General features: G+C 36.5%; 1 protein-coding gene and 2 pseudogenes across 1 annotated transcript; 1 reads left to right on the top strand and 2 right to left on the bottom strand.

The window, feature by feature from the left end:
- Positions 1 to 2,692: 2,692 nt before the first annotated feature.
- LOC143574048 (photosystem II reaction center PSB28 protein, chloroplastic-like) lies at positions 2,693 to 4,387 on the top strand. Its single transcript, XM_077058773.1, has 2 exons — positions 2,693 to 2,765; positions 3,912 to 4,387. The coding sequence occupies exons 1-2, from the start codon at positions 2,693 to 2,695 to the stop codon at positions 4,385 to 4,387; spliced, it is 549 nt and encodes a 182-aa protein (XP_076914888.1).
- A 278-nt stretch (positions 4,388 to 4,665) lies between these two features.
- Positions 4,666 to 8,590, bottom strand: LOC143574044 (subtilisin-like protease SBT1.2 pseudogene; annotated as a pseudogene).
- Positions 8,591 to 13,092: 4,502 nt separating this feature from the next.
- Positions 13,093 to 15,343, bottom strand: LOC143574038 (xyloglucan galactosyltransferase MUR3 pseudogene; annotated as a pseudogene).
- Positions 15,344 to 18,850: the final 3,507 nt, after the last annotated feature.

The raw sequence follows: 18,850 nt of genomic DNA, 5'->3' as shown, positions 1-18,850 counted from the left end.
ACCCTTTTCAATTCACAATACCCTAATGAAAAACCCAAACATCTGACAGAAACAACAGTATCAACTTTCATTCATCCGGCGTTCCATCGCTCAGTAACTTACAAACATCAACGGCTTCCATTCTTCTGGTGTTGGGTCGCAATAACGTCCAAACGTCGGATTTCTTTTTCTGTCAATTTTTTTGTCTAATATATCTACTTTTCCTGACGATTATTTATGGAAACTACAAGCCCTATTGATCTTGTTATGATCTGCATATGTTCGTCTTACAACCGACTCGGTTTGGGTTTAAATTTAGGATATATGTAATTGTTACTATTAAAAAGGGGATATATGTAATTAATTCATTAAAGGTAAAATGGTCATTTAGTAAGCTAATTTTAATGAAATGGGGTAGATATGTAATATATATGGTTTATGAAGGGGAAATATGTAATTAAAGATTTAGCATTAGGAAAATATGTAATAAGGAAAATAATGGATGAGATATATGTAAATGCCCCTTAAATATTTAATTATGCCTTCTTCTTCCATGTGTGTGTGTGTATTGAGGAGGGTTATAGTAAAAAGAAGTAATTTCCTAGGGAGACTAAGAATAAATCGTAGCCATTGGATCATGTTAATCAATGGTTAAGATTTAAAATTACCAAAAACCGACATAGTTTCCTAGAATTCTTCTTTTACCATAGGTTTAATGCCAAATGTCAAAAATCTATTGGTTCTTACCATTCCTATGAAACTCTTTATTCTTATTTGAACCCTTATATATATATATATATATATTAGTTAAATTGGATGCTTTTGATTATTTGAATAGACTTTGATCATCCTTATTCCCATTAGAATTTCCAACTCCATAAATAAAAAATTACTTTTTTTTAAATTTAGTTATTCTTTCACGTCTCATTTTTCATCTTCATCTTTATACACTTTTTTTATTATTATTATTTTATTTTTCTTCCCCTTTTTAAGTACAAATCAAAATCAAAATGTTTGACGTACAAACAAAAATGCTTGAGATAAGGTCTTTAAATTTTGAAGATTTGAATAGTGAACCTCCACTTTAGCGATTCACTAAGGAAAATCTTTATATTTTAGGAAAGGAAATTCAGAAGAAAGAGAAAAATATGAGAAAACTAGAGAATGATATGAAAACTTCAATGCGAGTCGACGAGTCGTATTACAGAATGGAGCTAACAATGATACAAAGGGGTCTTTATTTAAAGTGAATTGGGAATTTATATAATTATTATATTGAACTTAATATCAAACTTAGTAACTTAATGTGTCATTAATTTAATTATGACATCAATTACTTTTGCAATGAATCTAAGCCCACTAGGAAAAGAGTATAGGAGACCGCTAAGCCCATGAGCACAACATGTGTGGGCTATAGCACATTAGCACGTAAGGAAAACCCAAGAAAAAGCCCATGAATGGTGATCAGCTGGACCAAGTCTTCATATTTCATTCACATGTTTGGCATTGGCATCTCTACATCGGTAAATGTTGAGTACACCAATATGGTGGTGGGTGGATCGAGGAGGTGGTCTGTGGTGGTGGATCGAGGAGGTGGTCTGTGAGTGATTAAGACTAAGATTTATGAATACATGTAAGGGACAAAGGAGTAAATTTTCATTCAACATTATTTTGAAAGTTAATGACCAAGATCAAGGTTTGCTTTATGATATAGATGTGACATTTTGGTGAACCAAACACACTTAATGATGACTGCTATATGAAATTGTTTAGAGGCTATCAAACAACTTCAAATCTTAGTAGTTGGCTAGCTCACTTTTCCCACATTCACATCATCACATGATGATAAGATCATGCCTTGGTTTCTATTTTGTGTTGTTTCTTTAGGTGAATCAAAAAAATGGAATGTAGATTTCCCCATATTGATTCTATCTTCCTCATTGTTTTCTTGACTTGACCGTCTCGAATAGGTCGTTTCATAAAGCAAGTCGGTACCTTACCTGTTCTACACGTTGAACATAGATTAAAAGTAAATTGGCTTCTATGTGTTTTACATGGTGAAGAAATGTAACTGAAAATGAAATTTGCTTACTCAGTTGTAAGCTTGGGATTTTTATAACACGTATGGATCTTCTATGCTTATGATTCGTTCGTTAATTTTTATGATCTTAATCTGGTGTTCAGGTTTGAGTTTCCTTATTTATTCATTTTAATTTGAAACCTTTGCTAGACATGAACGTGTTATTGGTAATTTTACTGGTAAATGGCTTGGCCTGTAATATTTTGATTGGGTTAGTTAAGTATATTTATAATCATCTCAATAGTATTTACTAAATTTTTAGTATATTTATGACACAAACTTACATAACAATTTAAAAAATCTCGTATTAAAAAATCATCACGTCTAGACACTGATTACTCAACAGTTATCATTGACTACTCACCCCGAAGGTCAGGTATTCGGTGAGTCAGCCTCGAGTACACTTCAATTAAGGCCGAGTGGACAGTGTCAAGCAACTTAAAAAAAAAAACTATTTTTGAATGCATTATGTACACATGAGAAAGCACACTCATTCTGCACTCAATAATATCTGTCGTGGAAAGAGTAATTCCCTTATCTCCTCCTCCTCCAACTGAATATTTGCACACACACTCAATTGCAGTAGACACCATAAGTGACTTTCACCAGTATCTGTCTGTCTGTAACATAACAATGGCGACTCTGCAAACCATGGCCTTCTCTCCACCACTCTCTCATCATTCTTCTCAAATACCTCTCCTCCTCCTCGTCTTCTTCTTCTTCCAGGTATAATATCTTCAATCATAATGTTTCGATTTTCTACTCAATTAGGTTAACGTGAGTATGTGAATTTCAAATCGCCAGAGCTTGAAGGTGTTGTAGGTTTTGTTATGCTTAGTGTTATACTAGATTAAGTACAGAGTTCACGACGATGAGAATACGCCAATACGGGACTAATATGCTAGCTTCTGATAGTGTGTTTCTGCTTCGTTTTTACGACAACAGTTATTAGAAATTACTATCGATAATCGATTACTGGTGCACTGGTGTTCATCTAGATCTGAACTGTGTCACTTGCATTTTAGGGATTTCTAGATCTAAATGTGATACTGGACTGTAAATGAACTTAACTGTGGGCCAACTCTTTGTGAACGGACAAGGAAGTTCGTATAATAAATGAATGAGCATGAACACAAACAGAGGTTCAATTGTGTTCCTGAGCATTCGATAATGTGCCTGTTTACGTTCGTTTAATGTCTGTTTGCTTGTGTTTGTTCATTAAAGGTTTTTTATACTTTTTAATTATTAACTATGTATATGAGTATTATGCGATCAATTTATATGTAAAATTAACATATGATTATGAATGTTAAAAAAAAACAACACAAACTTGGTAGCTTGACCGAATTTTGTCACTGACCATTCTCGGTTAGCCAAATTCAATAAAACGTTGTGTTCATTTGTGTTCGTGAACCGTTCAGTTCATTTCCTTAATGAATGAACACGAACAAGAAGTTTAATTCAGTTAGCTGTTCGTGAACCATTCGCGTGTCCGATCAATGCTTAACAAACAAACTTGAACAAGGCCTTGTTCGGTTTGATTCAGCTCGTTTACAGCCCTACTGCACGGTGGTAGCTAATGAAAAGTATTGGTAGGATGCATTTTTTCTTTTAGTATGATAATGGCTTGAAGAATTTGTGTTTAATTGCATGTGTTGGCAAGTTCATTTTCTATAGTCATTTAAGTTTTTATGATTATCATTAGTTGTGATTAGCTTTGTCATTATTATTTTCATGTAATCTCTGTGTGTGAAGTGATTTGGTTTTCAGTTATTCAATAGACAGAAAATATTATTCAAACAATGCAGTTTTTCAGTTCTTTTGAATGCTTTCAACATCTTTGATTGTTTCTGAACAGGGATGACATCAGGAACCGTTTGGCACAGTTCACGTTCTTCATTCAGTGGACAGGCATTAACCACAACAATTTCTAGGCAGAATCTGAGAATTAAAACCTCTCGCACATTTACACTTACTATACAAATGGTCAAACCATCAATTCAGTTCATACCTGGCAAAGATGAACAGACAATACTAGATCTGAAGCTGACAAAATCAAGAGATGGGACTAATGGTATGGCCATTTTCAAGTTTGACCAACCGTCTGTGTTTGACTCATCTGGTGAAGTTGGAGACATTACTGGATTTTACATGATTGATGATGAAGGCACACTGCAATCAGTTGATGTTAGTGCCAAATTTGTGAACGGTAAACCTGCGGGGATTGAAGCAAAGTATGTGATGCGGACCCCACGTGACTGGGACCGGTTCATGCGGTTCATGGAGCGTTATGCTAATGTCAACGGCCTGCAATTTGTCAAAAGCTAAAAGGCAGTGTATATACTCTCTCCCTTTACACAATCTTTCTGCCATTTGTGTTTTTCTTTAATGTAATTAGGTCAATGAAATTTGACATATTTGAGAGATCATTTAGTGGCATAGATTTACCTAATGTGAGTACTATCTATTGACCATTCACTCTCCCATTCATAAAGTTTCAATTTTGTTATATAAATTTAAGGAACCACTTGATATGAAATAATACATTCTTTGTAAGTCTTTATCAAATGATAAAGAATCCAATACTTTAAAACTTAAAAAAAAATGCAAATAGACTTAACCTTAAACTCCTACTGATGAATCTTGCTAGTTGATTTTGTGACTAGAATAGGACTTTGAATCTTGATTTTGTTATCCTTTAAGTTAATCCATGTCAATTTCCCTTCACTAAACCTCCCTCTTTTAGACCATGTTGACCTTTTCAAGATAAACCAAACCCGGTAGGACAAACTCTGATTTGATCGTGAAAACGACAGCCTTCTTGGTTTGACCCGCACTTTGACTCCTTCAGGTGCAACCACTTTAACCGTGTAAGTAGACTTAGATTCTCCCACATTCGTCGCGCGCCTCTTGACCATCTTACTAGTCATCCCGGATTTGAAAATCACAGAAATTGAAGGGTAGTTTAGACTAAAACCTTTGTTCTTTTTCATAATATCTTGACAACTCACATTCCTGTGAGTGATAGTGAAAATCTCTGATTTTGTATATCGAATGCTGCATAAATGCATGATATATTCATTTGCAGTAATATCATATATCAATCCTGGTTCTATAGCTCTTTCTGGATTCACATGTCCCGCTCCCATAGCAAGAATCCCAGCCGGTTTATTCCCGTCCATGATAGGGTTCCCATAATGATCCGCCACATCAGCAGTGGTCATCAGGGCGGACTTGATGGCAGCAGGGCTCCATTTTGGATGTGCTGCCTGTATTAAAGCCGCAAGCCCGCCAGCATGAGGGCATGACATAGACGACCCCGACATAATCGTGAAGTTGGCTCTTCTAGAATCTTCTCGAAGGCCTGAGGGACCCAAGTTTTGTGGCCAAGCTGCTATGATATTAACACCTGGAGCAATGACATCCGGTTTAGGTATCACTGGGTCCATGAAACTCGGTCCCCGTGATGAAAACTGAGCCACTGATGGTGCTCTAGCTCTCCCGATCACGGTCCCACCGAATATGATTCGGCCCGTTGGTCGTCTCGTTGAGTTGAGATAGCTCTTTAACTGAACCGATTCTGAAAACCCGATCAATGTGGCTGGTAAAACATGTGCATCGATTGAGTCTTCTTCCAAGTTTATTTCTGTGTTTGCTAGAATCATTGCGGCACCGCCAGCTTCTTTGACTACTTGACCTTTCTCAGCCCTCCCGTTAACACCCCGATCACAAACCACCATTTTTCCTTCTACCTTCTTTCTCAGGAGAGAACCCTTAAAGCAGTAATTACTCCCTCGGTCTCCACTTGCTAAGTAAACAATTTCTAACTGTTTTTCATGTGAGGTCCCAGGGTACACGGATTCTCCGTATAGAATCTTTCCATTCCCGATACGAACCACAGCTGGGAACCGCCGGTCAAGTGTGCTAGCACCAATAGTTGCAACCCATGGAGCCACATTGGCAACCGAGTTAGCTATCGGCCCGTTATTACCCGCTGCACATATAACCGATATCTTATGCTCCGTGGCCCGAAAGCTACCAATCGCAATGCTATCATCATAAAGCGGGATCGGAAACCCGCCAAGCGATAACGAAAGAACATCAACCCCGTCTCTAATCGCCTCATCCATTCCCGCCAAAATATCCGAGCTATAACATCCACTAAACCAACAGACTTTATATATAGCAATATGTGCTCCTGGTGCCATACCTCTCGCGGTTCCGGCTCCATTCCCGAGCACACTCGCCATTGGGACTGCGGTCCCCGCTGCGGTTGATGCAGTATGGGTCCCGTGCCCGTGTGAATCCCGAGGCGACAAATACTCCGCCACGTCATCTTCAGATGGTGTCGATGAGGCGACACTATGTCCCTTACTAAAATATCGTGCACCGATGAGCTTTCGGTTACAGTTATTATCATTAAAGTTTTCCCCATGCTGGCAAACCCCTCTCCATTTTCTGGGAACTGGTGGCATACCACGGTCATCAAAGCTCGGGCTCTCGGGCCACACACCCGTGTCAAGCACTCCAATGATGGACCCTCGGCCGAACCCCGACTTGACCCACGCACCACTTTCATCAACCGGGCTTAACCCCAAGAACTTGTAAGAGTAAGTGGTGTGGAGTTTGTGGACACGGTCCGGTCTTATGGCTATAACATGTTGTAGCTTATGCATCGATTCAAGCTCGGACTCAGTGAGCCGAGCCGCAAAGCCTTCCATGGCCGAGTGGTAAGAATACAAAAGACGTGAAGACGGGTCCTCATCGGTTACGGTCTTTTCAAGAACCGAAAGATGCCAATGAAGTTTAGAGGCGAAAACCGAGGCATGCATTGCATCGGGGTGGAGTTGGACAATGTAGGTATTAAGCGGGTGCCGATTAGCATAGGCTAGTGTCGAAAACGAGTATAGTAAAATAGTGTAAAATATGAGTGTGGCTTTGAGTAGTGTACCACTAGTGTTGGTTTAGTGATGAAGAAAATGATGCATTTGGGGGGTATTTATGTGCATGGTTTTGAAAGCGAAAGAGAGTTGAAATGACTGAAATCCTCTGAGTGAAAGAATGATAAAACTCGTGAATAATAAGAGCTCTTCATCACGAGGATCTTTTGGTGAACACAGAGAGGAAGATATGATTTTGTGGGGGCTCTTGTCTTCAGGGAGCTTGGCTTTCACGGGATGTTTTTTGTGGGTGGGTGTTTATTATTTACTCCATGCCAAAATTCTGAGGTTATTTTGGTCATTTGGTGTTGTTTTTTACATTTATTGTACCATGTATCACACGACTACATTTAATTCTTAACAGGCTCCAAAAACGGAAACCTTTTTTTTGTCCACAATAAATGAATGATTCATTTGAAAACTTGAAATCAGTCAATGGCTTTCGGTTTATAGTTTGATGAACTTGAATACGACTCATATATTATTCGTGTTAAAGACGTGTTATCCTTAACCTAAAAACACTTAAAATCATGTAACTCTAACATGACCGGTATCCTAGTTATCCGTTTATCTAAATGGGATGACAAGTCAAAACTAGTTGGCAGGTTAAAAGATATTTGTTTTATATGTTTACAATTATTTTCTTTTAATTTTAAATAGGTTGATGAGTTGACATGTTTAGTTTTAACTCCATGCGTGTAAAGGCATCTCAACGGCTATAATGCCATTTTTAAACAACTAATTTAATAAATAACAATATTTTTTATACATATAATTCTTTTTTGCCAATTCTTTCGCACACTTTCAAGATCTCATATCATTTCAATCATTTTTACCCTTAAATATCTTATTGTTATATTTTCCTCTTGATAATCGGATATTGAAACAGCGGTTACTTTCGAAATATTTGGTATCGTTTTTGTGGACATTTCAAAATATGACTTGACAATTTCCACTCATGTGGAAAGTGTAACCCCCCCCCTCTTCCTCCTTTATATGTAGTTATGCCGGGGAAACTTATGTGACGTTTATACGACACTTTTCATGTGTGTAAGGAGTGAAACCACACCCATGATCCTATAGTTTAGGCTAACAACCCATAAGTTTAAGTTTTTTTTTTCTTTTGTCAATTTTGTATTATGTTAAGAGTCGCCACTTAATTAGGTGAATTTATGCAATAAAGTTTAAAACAAGTTATAAATGGGTTTCCGGATTGAACTAAGAACTTACATATAGTTTTATTCTATTTTTAAACGTGGTTAGTTTAGGTACAATCCTAATTCCTAACATGACTCTTTAGTTAAATTAGTTTGACATTTAAACGGTCAACCAAACACAAGATGTTTATTAAACAAGTTAGACTAAACAACCCAAATTAAGCTTGTTCATTGGATACTTGGATCCTTTAGGCATGCCCTACAATATTTGGACACTCCCGCCGACAAACAAAAATATTATATCATGATAACATGCATTCTATACATCGTTTGGACACACTACTAAATACATTGAGGTCATGTGTCACGGTATCTCCCACATACATTCGGCTACGTATGTGTTACAAATACCATGCAGCTACAAGCAATGACATTAGGGTACCCTACAATAATCTAGATAAGCTTAGAGGTGTACAAAAAAACCGATTTGTGACCGGTTTTAGGTAAACCGAACCGAACCGGTTTGGGTTTAAAACAGGTTTCACCCAAACCGGTTCCCAAACCGACCCAAACTTGCCAGTTTCAGGACTGGTTCCCCTTAAGATCTACCAAACCGGTTTTAAAACCGAACTGGTTTGAGAAAACCCGGTTTATAACCGAACCAACGTGACCAGGCCGGCCTATCTTGTGTCTAAACCGGTTTATAAACCGAACCGGTTTGAGTCAAACCGATTTTGACCAACCGTTGACCAAACCGGTTCGGTTTGGGTTTAAAACCGGTTTTGTACACCTCTAGATAAGCCGTTATGTTTTATCCAAATTTAAAGAGAGGACATCATATTCTATTTCTAAAGAGAGATCGCTTTAGAGAAGTACACCCAAATCGTTATTACAGATATAACTTTTATATGAAAAGAATACTGTACGTTGCTTACTTCACCTATGACATATATATATATTGTACTAGAGCAAGAAAATTTTAACTACGCCACCAACTCAACAAGTGACAAACTAACTAAATGGAAAAACCTTGATTTCAAAAATGCATATGACGGACGAAGCCTGAAGGTCATTCAGATCAAGTATTTTCCAAACCAACCAAGGAACTTTCATTAGGTAGCGTTTGGTATGCAGGAATAACAGTAGGAATGGAATGATTCATTATGTGGGAATGAAAAATGTGGTGTTTGGTTGCTCAATGGAATGGAATCATTCATTACACATGGAATCTCATTCCATTAAAACCATTTCTTCCAACCCTCTTCTTTTTTTTTCATTCAATTTCTCCTTCACTCTACTTTCTCAACACCACCACCACCTAACAACCACCACCACCACTACCATCGACACCACCACCAACTCCGTCGACACCACCACCACCGCCGCCACCATTTTCGTCACCGGAGTTACCACCGTCGCCATTGTAAGTTTTTTTTTGGGGGGGGGGGGGGAGGGGTTAAAAAGTATTTTGAGATATAAGTGCTTTTATTGTTTCTATTTCATTTCTACAAATTTTTTTGGATACCAAACAATAAAAATGAATAATTGATTTCATTCCCATAGGTTAACCAAACAAAGAAATGAAATGGTAATGATCCATTTCATTCCCTTGTCCATTCCATTCCTTCTCCCATTTCATTCCTCCCTCATTCCATTACCTCCAACCAAACATACCCTTAGTGTTGCTCACACACCATTGAAACTGATCAAACCGAAGCAAGCCGACCAGGTTAAGACCTATACCGTTTGGTTTACGGTTGGATATTTAACGATTCGGTGGATTTAAGTGTTTGGTTAAGCTTGGAACATCAAAATTGGAATTAATTACATATTTTTCCATTTTCAAAACACATAGGTACGTAATTATGTATATGTGTTATAATCATTTATCATTTTAAATACAAACTAATGATTAAAAGAACAAATATAAAAAGCTTGTTCAACACATGAAACCTATAAAACCAGCCGGTCCGGCCTACCCATTAGAGATGAGCGAAAATTGGGTCAATCCGAAAAAAACCGACACCCGAACTTAATATTTATTGAAACACTGAACCGATGCCATGTAAATAGGTTCGTCTTTGGTCCTATATTCTCCTAAGTTCGGGTTTAGGTCGGTCACCGGTCTGGACTGAGAGTAACCAAATTCTCCAAGATTGGACCGAATGTGATTGATCCACCAGGCCCAATCAATGACCATATAAATTAAACAAAGGCCCACTAATTTTCACCTTCATAACAACTTCAATAATAACCGTTTATAAATATAGATGAATTCAACTTCATATTAAATTGTGTTTTTTTTTTTCTTTTATTAATTAAATATAGATGTATTCGTTAAGAAGCATGATGATGTTGGGTGTGAGATTTACGAAATTAAAACCCGGAAATTATGTACGCAAAAAAGGTAGAAAGGTAGTAAGTGGGATGAAAAATACTATGAGAATCGTTTGCATCTGTAGAGCAAGAGGGTTTTAGAAGGTTTATAACCGTTTGTCCGAATTCTAAGATACGAGATAGGTTTTTGGTTTCGAGGGACTATAAACGAGGTGAGATTTTGTCTTAACACCGACACATGGACATCAATTATCAATTCATTTTATCGATGAAAACTAGATCTTACACATTGATTTTAAGTCCATCTATGGCCATAAAAGAGGTGAGATTGGCAGGGCCCTGCTTCTATGTTTAAATGGCAACATGCTATAACTATTATTGCACATTTGTAATACATGCAGTTGAGCTAAGCCATATTACTTAATTTTGTATTTCATAACTAGGTTTGTAATGCGGACCACATAACGGATATTTAAATATCTCCGGTCATACATGAGGTTGTCTAACCTAACTTTTAGAAAGGATATAACAGCATCATTACACGAAGCGTATTCAGTTAGCACATGCTCAATATCTCATTCTCTTAAACAATGAGTAGGGTCCTACCGATCTAATCACCCTTATGGGTATAGATTGAGTTATTACACACATGTAGTTTATCAGTTGAATTGATGTCCCCGTGTCAGTGGTTAGACACACTCTAAAAAAAGAAAGGGGAAAAGAAACTATAGCATCTGCTTTTCCTTTAAAAAATTTCCTACAATCCCTTGAAACCATAAACCTACATGATATCTTAAAATTCAGACAAGCAGTTTCTATAAGCCTTCTAAAACCCTCGTGCTCAACTAAAGCAAACGGGAGGTCATATAGTATTGTCATGCAGTTTATCTATTTTTTTTGCGCACAACTTTTCCGAGTTTTATTTTCACCACTCGCACCCCTAACATTATCACACTTCTTAACAAATAGGTTGCTTTGATCTTATAACTGATTAGGGTGTTTTCCACATTTATTGTATGTCAACCAAACAATGATGTGCGTTTTATAATCGGGTCTGCAACCAACTTTTCGAGCAGCATTTGCATCTTGTCCTTTTCTTCCCGTCTGCGCCTTTAAGCTTATCAAAATCATTCCAAACATCGCATCCTCTTTAGCCATTTCAGATCATTCCAAACATCTGGATATCTTGTAATAACCTTAGGATGGCACATTGGTAAGCGCAATCTTGACATAGTTTTGTTATATGTTTTCGTCCCCCATCCAACTTATCAAAATCATTTCAAACATTAGAACATCTTGTTTTGGTCATGTTAGAACTTGTCATTTATTTATTTCCCCACGTCATTCAAAGTCATTCCAAACATCATACATCATGTTCTTAGGGGTGACGCATTGATGAGCGAGCGAGCGCTAACAAGGTTTTGAAATATAACTTGTGAATTGGTTTGAAATAAAGTAGCCTGTTCGACGTAAACTTTTTGAAAGAATTCAAATATGTGAAAAGAACTTGAATTCTAATTAATAAAATTTGGGACTAGCATAGTAGCATGTATATAGATTTAAAAAAATAGCTTTTGCATCCATCTTAAACAAGTGCTAGACACGTTTACAGCCTGGAAATGATTAAAAAAAAACCCTCAGATCTCCAAAAACCAGCAAATTTAACTTCTGTGGACTTACGAACTTAGAAAAAAAAACACATAACTAAAAGCTACCGGGGGATCAAACTCATGGGCGCTTGGGATTGCTTATTAAAGCTGTTTATATGCGTACTGCTTTTCAGCATACGCAATTCCAAGTAAACAACTTCAAATTGTGTATTCGAAACAACTTATTTCATTCACAAATAATCAGATAGGCTTTGGATAACTGATTCCAAACACACTCAAAACAATTTATTGATGTATCGATACAACGCACAAATAGGCATAACCATGGGCATTCTTGCTTAAGTTATTTGAATTCGTGTTTGCAACTCTGGTTGTTAGATATGTATATATATTTAAATTAGGTTTTTTATTATATAAACTTTACTCGTTAACAAGTAAAGTTTATATAATAAAATCTCCAATAGCCAAGTGTCATAAGTCATTGTTTTCTATTCAAATTAGGTTTTTTAATCTAACAAAAAGTAGTGCTGAACACGTTTACAGCCTGGAAATGATTAAAAAAACAACCTCAAAATTCCCTACTGGCAACACAACATAGTCAAAAACCTCAATCTCCACAAACTGGCAAATCTAAACTGTGTACATTTGCAATCTTTGAAAATCAAAAAGGTTACCACAAATATTTTCTTATTTTATTTAAAAGAAAAAAAAATTATGCGCATGGAAGCATAATTTGACGGGCCAAATGTTTGAATACAACTACTCAGAAGCGTGCTTAACTTGGATTTTTGGTCTTTTTGTATATGTTTCATGTGTCCACTTCCTACGATTAAAGGTTGGTAACAAACGTGTCAGGAATCAGAGCAGTACAAAGCAGGCTGAAACCAGTAACTCATGATCATAAGCAGGACGGAATGGATATATAAATATCACCACAACAATTAAGTTAAGCTGATAGAACTCAAAAGAGAAGTAAAAATGTAAAACTTTTTCATTTGGGCATATTTGTTTTATGTGCTATAAAAAGATAAACAGAAAGTTCATGTAAAAGCATGTAACTGTATAAATATCATTACAAAGAATCAACAATCTGACAAAGCAAAGAAAAACTATATATTAGTGGAAAATTTATGATTTCTCTGTTTCCTGCTTGATAACAGAATACGCAGGCCACAAGTAAACCTCTAATATGAAGTATCAACTGACATTTAATTTAAGCAAACATAACTAACCTTCATTACATCTTCAACCTGCTGAATGAATCAATTCATGACTCATGAATGATCCCTTTGCTCGTTTTTCCAAGAATTCTTTGCTGCTTCTGCAGAAGACCCGTCTGACTCGCTGTTTCCATCATTCGGTTTTGGTTTTGAGAAAAACGGGTCCCACTCATGTACACCAACATATTCACCTTCATCCAATAAAGCATACTTCCAACTTAATTCCTCAATAAAATCATCATTAGTACGGCCTTCAATCATATCTTTTCTCAATCTTGTCACTTTGTCGATAATCGCTTGAACAGATACATCAAAAGCATCTTTATGAGAATCTAACTTTGACCGCGGATCTGCATATATTAACCTCGGAATCAGATTTATGACTTCTTCCCTCATTTGTTTGACCTGATCTGGTGGGATTTGGCTTAACCTTTCTTCTATACTAATATTTCTCTTGCGAAGATCATCTTCAGGGATGAAAACCGAATACTTGGTGTAGTTTTTAGGAAGATGCCAGGTGTACTGTGTGTATGCAGAACCGGGATGAAAGAAAACCGGGATACAACCGGCTAGCATCGAGTCAAAAGCCGATCTTCTTGTGTAAGAATCACCTTGTGGTTGTAAACAAAAAACCGAGCTTTGAAACATTTGCATAATACTACTAGGAGAATGACACTTGCTTTCACCAAGATCACATTCTAGAAGCTTTCCCACATTTGAATTCTTGCATTGATCAATAATCTGACCCCTAATCGATTTGGGATTATCGGGACGAGGGGCACCAGCAAAACAAAACAGCCACTTTCTTTCTAAGCCCATCATCCGATCTTGCCAAGCAAACACTTCAGAATCTTTTGCCGGATGAAAATAAGTTGGATACGGAATTGCAAAATCATTTGCATTCCACGGACTCGATTCCACAACAAGCATCGACATGTTTTTAGCAGCTGGTAAAAACAAAAGCTTGTTTCCCCAATCCGTCTCTTCTTCACTTAACCTCCGGAAATCCCACGTGATCCGACCCGCAACAAGAAAATAATCTTTACCCCCCATTATCCCCCACTCGGGCCTCTTTTGCAACCAATCAACAAGATCAAGCGACGCAGCATCTCTCATCGAAATATTATACCCCCAAAGATACCTCGAAATATCAAAACCAGCATAAAAAGGCACAAATATAGCCGCCGCAAGCGACGAATCCTTAGTCAAACACTCATACTGCTTCATCCGATTACTAAATATAACATCCACCGCAAACTGATTCGTCGCGTACCACCCATTATCTGAAAACACACCTTCGGTATTCTCCAACGGAGGCCCAAGCCCAGCATTCGTAGTGAACTTACACATGTTCGTCCACTTGCTTAAACTCCTACACTGCTTAAGCATATCCTCATTAAACCTCGAAGGAAGATCATGCACATACACATATCTCCCACCACACGGATCACTCTTATTCTCCACCGTCCTCAACGCCTTCATAAATCCAAACTCTTTCTGTTCTTTTCGATCATCATCAGATTTCTGTTCACTTACAGATTCCGGTTGCGGATCCGTAACCAAACTATCAGACGTCTGTTCCGTTACAGATTCCGATTTTGGATCCGTAACAGGCTCAGGTTGGGGATTTCTAGGTTGAGTTACATCCAAATCCCTAACTTCAGGTTTAATATCATTCGGTATTCGATCGATTTCAAGTACGGGATCCGGAACATGAATTCTAGGATCAGATGAGATTGAAGTGGCTTGAAGGGTTCTACCACCGATAATAACAAAGTGAAAGTACAATAATACCCCCCAAAAGAATGCACAGAGTAACCCTAGCACACAGATTCTAGAATGCTGTGACTTGTTAACCATTTTTTCCATGTGATCGGATGATGGAGTCACCGGTGAACGGCGTCTCATCAGATCAACAGATCACAAGCATGACGTGATGATAACAGTTAACGAATTAACGGAATTGAATCTGTGTGAAGCTAATTAAGCTTGGATTGAGTGAATTGGTGAAACTAGGGCACGGAATGCAGGTGGATCTAACAAGTCAAAGATCGAGTCAACGAGAGATTATGAGATGATGATGATGATACTTACAGGAGGATTTGGATTGGATTGATTGATGAGGTGGAGGCGATGAAAGTGATGATTGATTGATGAAGAAGAAGAAGAAGAAGAAGAATTGGGGTTTTAATATATATATATATATATATGAGTTAATAGCCATTTTCGTCCATGTGGTTTGCTACTTTCGCCACTCCAGTCCAAAATTTGTATTTTTGTCAATTTAGTCCTCATAGTTTTAAATATTAGCCAATTACGTCCTATCCGTCTAACGGCATCCAGCTATGCCGTTAGTTCAAGGGTATTTTTGTCTTTCTCCTTTTTATTTTGAGTTATTGGTCATTTTCGTCCATGTGGTTTGATACTTTTGCCAATTCAGTCCAAAGTTTGAAATTTTGTCAATTTAAGTCAGTTTTTTTTCTATAACCCTAGAGAGCATTATCCAAGCCCAAAACAAGTCTGCATTTACTCTGTCGACAACAGTAATCATACCCCCTCCTCTCGTATTTAGTTTCTAGACGGTTCCTAAACTCTCCCCCATGGTGGAATTCAATGGTAAAGTGGTCAAAACAATTCTGTGAAACCGAATTGTACGGAAAAAACTAAAAATCGTTTCTTTGATGAATGCATAATATTTAGGGTTTAGAGATTAACTATCATAACGAAAATCTGGGTCGTAATCAACTATTATACATTAATCAACAAAACAATTTTTAGTTTTTTCTGTATAATTCGGTTTCAGAGAATTACCTTGACCACTTTACCATTGAATTCCACCATGGAGAAGATTTTAGGAAATGTCTAGAAACTAAATATAAGGGGGGGTATGATTACTGTTGTCATTAGAGTAAATGCATACCATTATTTGAGGGTTGCTCGATGGTTTTGGGCTTGAATTATGCTCTTCAGGGTTATAAACAAAAAACATAAAAAATAAAAAAAACTGAATTAAACTGAACATTAAATTGACAAATTTTTAAACTTTGAACTGAATTGGCAAAGATATCAAACCACAGGGACTAAAATGACCATTAACTCAAAATTAAAAGGAGAAAGACAAAAATACCCTTAAACTAACGGCATAGCTGGATGCCGTTAGACGGATGGGACTTAATTGGCTAATATTTAAAACTATGAGGACTAAATTGACAAAATTAAAAATTTTGGACTGAAGTGGCGAAAGTAGTAAACCACAGGGACGAAAATGGCCATTAACTCTATATATATATATACATATGTAATTTGTTGGTGTCCGTAACAGTGTAGGTTAGCGTGAGGAAACTGGGGCGTAGGTTAGTGTGTATAAGATAGCGAGATGCATCGTGTAGGGGTGTTAGATTCGATGTCGGTTTACCGAGGAGAGTGTCGGTGACCATTTACATGTGGAGGTATGATGACATCACAACAAACAAATATAAATTATCAAATCAAAAACATCACTAAATTAACATGTTGTTACGAGCCGTGACCGCTCGTCTAATGACTTCATATACGAGATGGCTTGGTTGACTCTTTGACGCTACATCAAACATCGAGAATTCGAGAGGATAATACTTCATAACAGTAATCTTACTAATGAAAGATAGCGTTTCTAACACGTATTTTAAATAAGTTATAGCATAAAGTGGTAAAAGTATTCCAACATATTTAGACGAAAGGTAAAAATATAAGGCATCCCTATTTATGATAATGTAGGGTTGTATGTATGACTGGTTTGAAAAATGAGCTAGAGCATTCTTATCCGATTCTCTGTCTCAATCTTTATACTCAACTTAAAAGATATGCATTTTTCTTTAAATTGTGTTTAGTTTTTAAAAACTATCACATCTGATTATGTATCTCTATCTCTATCTTACTCGCATGCAATTATCTTATTGTTTTGTCTCGTTTTTATACACTCGTAATATTGTATAGACTGATGAATAATAACCACACACACACACACACATATATAGGCAAAGTATAGAATGAAAACCCACTTGAGTTGTAAAAACCCGTGAAAAGCCTATGTAACATCATTTTTTTTTGTTACATGTAATATATGTTGTTACATTTAATACAAAACATCGAAACATAAAAAAAATGTTTTGCTATTTTTTTGTATATTTTTTTACTAATTTTTAAATATGTTTTCAGGAGAGAGAAAATGTAAATTAACTTTTACATTTTTTTATTAACTTTAATTGTGGACCACAAGATTTAATCTTTAATTAAAAACATGTGGTTGAGAATGGGTTTCTATAGTTTTCACAACTCAAGTGGGTTTTTATTCTAACCTAACCTATATATATATATAGGGTGGAGTTATAATAAGAAGTGGAGTGTGTCTAAAAAGTGTAAGAAGTAATCTGGTGCGTTAGATTTGATGATCTAGAAGAAAAGTGTGTTTTTTAGGCGGTGTGTTTTTTTTTAATTCTTGTTTTATAACACTCTGAGGGCATATTCGTCCAGTGTGTTATATTATATATGGAAACAAAATTAAATTACAACACCAAAAACACATAATAATCTAAATTACAGTGTGTTTTAAAACACAACACCAAATATCAATCCATATTTAGAATACAACATTAAGAACACGAAGAACACTAAGAACACCAAGAACAAAAACACACCAATAATTAAAAAATAATTAATATTAACTCTAACTACAAAAAATATATACTAAAGCATATTAAGCCGGCGGCGTTTCATTCACCTCCGCCGTCACCACCACCCCCACCGCTGCCGTACACACCCCACTCCACCGTCTTTTAAGAGGTAGTCGGCACTTTACACTGTCGAGTTGGACAGTGTCAAGACGGTATCTCGATTGACGCCATACGGATGTGCTGATTACAGTCTGTCGACTTCTCATTCCGGTGAGCTAATCGTCATCGCATCGTATAGCGATCGATCTTGGATCAGTGTGTTTCACGATCTAGAAACGGATATTGTTGTTATACTACGATCTGATATTGGGCTGTGTATTTATATTGTTTTGAAGAACATAAAATCAATGGAAATTTGAAGAATGCTTATAAGAATCTCAAGAAAATTCTATCCCGTGAGGTATATTGTTTTAATGGAAATTTCAAAAAAATCAATGGAAATAATTGCCTAAATATAAGAATCTCCATTAATAAAGATCTTATTCCCAAATTAAAAAAATTTCAAGTATAACCATCTTACCCCTTTGTGTTTTATTTGATCCAATGTTCTTAATCACTTCCTACACTTCTTAGGAAATGTTAACTTCTTATTATAACCTTGCTCTCTCTCTCTCTCTCTCTCTTTATATATATATATATATATATATATATATATGGGAGGGATTTTTTGAGAACTATGGTGACTTTTAAGAACTTAAGAACTCCATTCTAGGCCACACATTTAATTAAATGGATTGGAATATATGGTTGAGATTAAATTTGGCAAAAAAGTCAAAGTAAGAGAGAGAATAAAGATGTAACTGATTACACAAACT

Source organism: Bidens hawaiensis, unplaced genomic scaffold, assembly GCF_021521415.1.
Source record: "Bidens hawaiensis isolate Kalapana, Puna unplaced genomic scaffold, B.hawaiensis_p1.1 tig00026825_1, whole genome shotgun sequence".
In the NCBI taxonomy this organism is placed as follows: domain Eukaryota; kingdom Viridiplantae; phylum Streptophyta; class Magnoliopsida; order Asterales; family Asteraceae; genus Bidens; species Bidens hawaiensis.
This window is presented reverse-complemented; position numbering and strand designations above follow the sequence as displayed.

Coding starts and splice junctions, on each gene's coding strand:
- LOC143574048 (XM_077058773.1), top strand. CDS start 2,693: ATGGCGACTCTGCAAACCATGGCCTTCTCTCCACCACTCTCTCATCAT. Junction 2,766..3,911: donor TCAAATACCTCTCCTCCTCC/TCGTCTTCTTCT, acceptor TTGATTGTTTCT/GAACAGGGATGACATCAGGA.